Genomic DNA, 4,709 nt, shown 5'->3' on the forward strand with positions numbered 1-4,709 from the left:
ATTAAGTAGTAGAAGAAGAAGAATAGAAGAAGAAGAAGAATAGCAGAGTGAAATTCAGAAGAGGAAAAAGAATAACTAAATTGGTTTTACATCCAAACTCTCCCTGCCTCACTCGTCTGGTCTCTATATATGTGCTATTGCAATAAAAAAAAAAGAAAAAAAGAAAAGAAAAAAACATATGCAAATACAAAAAAGTAATTGACAAAAATAATACTTAATTGCCAGGTGTAGACCCACTCTATTCCCATTTGAAATATAGTTACTATTGGTTTTCTTCTTCATTCTTCCCCACTTCACTACTTCATTCTTTCCCCCACTTCTTCCATTGAGGTGCTGCCTCTTCATCATGACACTCCTTTGATCAAATCCATTATGTACTGAACTCACCCGAGCATAAATGCACACTTAATTTGATTGTAATCCTTCCATAGTTTTCATTTATAACATGAATTAATCAGAAATTTAAAGCAGGAATCACGGAGATCCCGTCCCTGAAATCCACCTGCAATATCGAAATCAAGAAGCGGGAAACCCTAGAATCGACTGTCCACTTTCTTCATTCAGGTTCAAATTAGTAATTTAATTCTCTTGTTCGGAAATTGTTACAAAATTACTGTCATTTTAGAAGAAAATGGTAGTTTTTTTTAGAATCTTTTTTTACTCAATTTAAATTTGTGGCTGAGAATGAGCGTCTAACAGAGTGATACACGAAATCGCTTCACAAATTTGCTTCTCATTTGTCATTTTCTTTTAAATTTATGTTTTTATCTCTATTTAATATATGAAAGTGATAAATTATGATTTTACGTTTTCAAATTGGTTGATTTATATATTGAAATGAGATAACAGATTGAACTAGGACCAATTATGGAAGCTTGAAAGAGGATTCAAGAGAGTGACAGATGAACTTTCCCAAAAGGAAATTGTGAGTTTTTGGTTCTATTTTCGATTAAAAATTATGTATCCGTGCAATCTTTTTGAGTATGCAAAAATGGGACGGACCTTGGGAGTTGGGAGTGTCATCCCCTGGAGTCTCTGCACCGTAATTTATATAACTATTACTATAACTAATTACATGTATGGTGTAACATAAATAGTAGATTATTCCTTTGGCAATTGAAATGTGAAAAAGAGAACGTTTCTGGATGATCATTTTTGTATATTATATAATCATTTAGTAGTATTGGTAAATGCCGTATTAACCATTCTTGCATTGTACAATCTTCATTAGACTTTGACAGTTTAGATGTGTAATCAGGAATATAAGCCTCCGTTTGGCCCCTTCTAAAACTCATTAAAATATTTTTTCTGCCATTTTTCAACCCTCATTTTTCGACAAAAGTGGGGCCCATGTCAACCACTTTTCTCATCCATTGGCAGAAGTTAATTTCAGTCAAATGGACTGTTGAGATAGTTGGACAAAAACACCCTTCAACATCAATGACAGAAAATAAAATTACCCCTCATTCAATCACCCTTATTTACATTTCCATTGGTTAGTGGTTGGGAGGGCATTAACATCATTTAGGCATATAAAGTGAAGTGTACCCTTCATCATTAATGAAAACCTTTCTCTTTCATGGTACACGTACGTTCTAAAAAAGTTGACACATGGGGCTCGCTTTTGTTTGAAAAATTGGCAAATAATGGGAATTAATGAGTTTTAATGGGGGCCAAACTGGGGCTAAGAATGCAGCTGAATGGCTTAAACAAGATCGCATGACAAAGATTGCAGACTTGGAATCTCAGATAAGGTGAGTTGCCATTCGGTAAACAGAAATAGGATAATAGTTGGAGGACTAGGAATTTTGTACTGAGATTCAATGTTGGCATAAAAACAGAGGTTTCCAAATGCAAAAGGTGTCGAATGAAGCAACTACAAATCTGCTCCACCAAGATTTAGCTGTACGCAAGAACCATATAGATGTGCTGACAAGAAGATTGGAGCAAGTTTGTTCCAAAGTAGAATCCAGATGTGAGGTCCTAAGCAAGCTTAATAAGTTCAAATTGTCAATTTCTTCTGTTCTAAGTTCTGAGTGTTCTGCTAATTGTTCTATGACAGACCACAAAGAGATTCAAGGTTTGAAGGATTTGTTGCTGATTGAGCAATAAGAGAAAAATTAATTGCACAAGAAGCTTCAGGATTTGGAAGAAGAATGTGAGTGCTAAATGCTAATGCCTATTATTTTAACAACTGGTGATCTTTGTATTTCGTCCTAGTCACTGGAAGATTTCTTGGTTTCTAGTTTAAAACATTCTCTCAAAATGAAAGTTAGAAACTTAGAAAATTCATTCCATAAATCTACTCCAGATTATAGAGGATCCATCTGATCACTGATGTCTCATTTGGGCACTGCAGTGTTTATGAGCAGAACAAAGCTGGCTGAACATCAACGAGACTCAACTTCAAATCAACACGTAGAGACACTGAAGCGAAAGATAATGAAACTTCAGAATGAGAACGAGGTACTTAAAAGGACGCTAGCTAATTCTAAAGAGAGCTAATCTATTTCCAAGTATCAGGTTAGCTAGAGAATCTAATAATGTCCTCTGTAAATTTGATTCTCTTGCCACACGTTCAAAGATCATTAATGCAGGTGCATAGTTTGGTCAGATTGTTTTGAAGATTCAATTCATATTCTTTAGTTTGCATAAATATATTTTATATTGAACGGATGGAGAATTCTCTATTGGTGATTCATCCTATTTTTTGAATGAGATACTTCGCAGAACTAAATATGTATTCATTCACCCTTCCCTACCACCAAGTTTTAATAATATACGTTCCAATTATTTTCCTTTTGCCTACGGAATACTGTAATTGATCCCAGACACCATTTCTTTTTTTCTTTTCTTTTTTTATCGGTAAATGTAAATATATTGATAAAAAATGTACCATGTACAAATACACCGGACATACCGGGCGAGACAATGTCCATAATCAAATACAAGTACACCGGACATACCCGGGCGAATCAATGTCCATAAATTTCTTGCAAAGGATGAATTGTTCTGAAAATCAGCATTGTGGGCTGATTATGAAGCTGTAATTGAGCATATTTCAACTCATTTTTGGCCTCAATTACTCTACCCGAAATATGCCCAAAATGCTTGGAATTAAGCTCCTTCAAAGCCCCTTTCAATTTGCACAATTTCTTGCAAAGGATGAATTGTTTTGTCCCCCGCAAATAATAATTCCAGCAGCCCCTTATCAAATCATTGAAATCTACATGCTTAACCCACATGTTAAAGAACTTGAAAGGGGTTTTTACTCTTCCCAAACGGTCATGTATAGAGACAATGCAAGGGGAATGGTCGGAAAGACATCCGGATGGTAGGAAATTTGCTTCAACAAAAGCCCCATTTTGTATCCAAACATCATTAACCATAGACCTATCGATTTTGCTCCAAACCGAGCCATTAGTCCATGTGTAGAAACAACCAATGGAACGCACATCCGAGAGGCCCACATTAAGGCAACAGGTTGCAAGGTCTTTAATTTCATATGGGGTAACATCAGCCCCGTTGCATTTCTCATCAAACTTAAGCACATTATTGTAGTCACCCATAATCAACGAAGGTAACGATACATTTTCATTTATCTCCATAATGGTATTCCAAAGAGGCCTTCGGCTAACCATAGTGTGAAAACCATAAACAAAACTTACAAGAGAAGCATAAGATGTTACCTTGCAAGTAGCTTTAACATGAATAATTTGTGAATGAACCTTCATCACATCCAAAAGAACTTTGGATGGATTCCACTAAATTAAGATCCTTCCGGCTTGATGTGTACAAAAATTATTAACTTGCTTGAAACCAACGAATTTGTTCCGCATAATCCTCATCAACTTCCGGTCCTCCAACTTTGTTTCCAAAATTGCCATAATGTCAATGCTACGAAGCTTTATAAACTCCCAAATCCCATATTGTTTAAGAGGTAGATTCATGCCCCTAATGTTCTACGAAGCGATCTTCATGAAGAAGAAGCGAGGGAAATTCCCTTCTTCTCAAGCCCCAACTTCTTTTTCTCATCTACTTTGCCTTTAAGCTTAGCATTTACAGCTTGAGTAGAACCTGCTTCAATGGTGTTGGAAGGTCCCTCGTTTCCAGATTTGCCGGGCTCAATATGAGCAGATTTCTTTCCCCCAACGCCCCTATTTTTCTTACTCACAACCTTCTCCAACGGCACTTCAACATGGGTAGAATTACCCCCCAGCTGGACGTCCATATTCTGCTCAACAATCTGCCCAGAATTTCGGTCCACGTGCTGTCCAGAATTTTTTCCAAATTTTCGACCAAGTTGCCGGTCATTTTCGCCATCCCTAGCCAAATCATTATGTTCCTCAATTTGTTGCAACATACCTGCAGCCTTATCAACTGGTTTTTGAGCAAGTGGGACAAATTTTCCATCGTTTCCAACCTTCCTTAGATAGGAAACAACAACCTTTCCTTTACATTTCTCCCCTTCAGAATTTTTGTTGTTGCACCCCTTGGTCGAGTGACCAAACACCTTACAAGAACCACAAAACTTTGGTTCATGTTCGAATACAATTTCTTGCTCCCTCAACTTGCCATTGGGGAGTCTAACATTTACCTCCCGAACAAGATCAGTGGAGGCATCAACTTCCACAAGTGCTCTCGCAAAGGAGATACGACCCCTAGTAGCAGTCACTTTGTCCATTGAGATTGGTTTCCCAACCATAGGG

At 36.9% G+C, this 4,709-nt stretch overlaps 1 protein-coding gene across 1 annotated transcript; it reads left to right on the plus strand.

Moving 5' to 3' along the window:
- Nucleotides 1–298: 298 nt before the first annotated feature.
- On the plus strand, nucleotides 299–2,757 carry LOC111382470 (protein At-4/1-like). The gene is given in 5 exon segments (XM_023006462.1): nucleotides 299–564; nucleotides 850–1,754; nucleotides 1,842–1,975; nucleotides 2,063–2,158; nucleotides 2,360–2,757. Coding segments are annotated over 4 exon segments (474 nt in total). The 5' UTR covers nucleotides 299–564; nucleotides 850–1,656; the 3' UTR covers nucleotides 2,506–2,757.
- Nucleotides 2,758–4,709: the final 1,952 nt, after the last annotated feature.

This window comes from Olea europaea, unplaced genomic scaffold (assembly GCF_002742605.1).
Source record: "Olea europaea var. sylvestris unplaced genomic scaffold, O_europaea_v1 scaffold2505, whole genome shotgun sequence".
NCBI lineage: Eukaryota > Viridiplantae > Streptophyta > Magnoliopsida > Lamiales > Oleaceae > Olea > Olea europaea.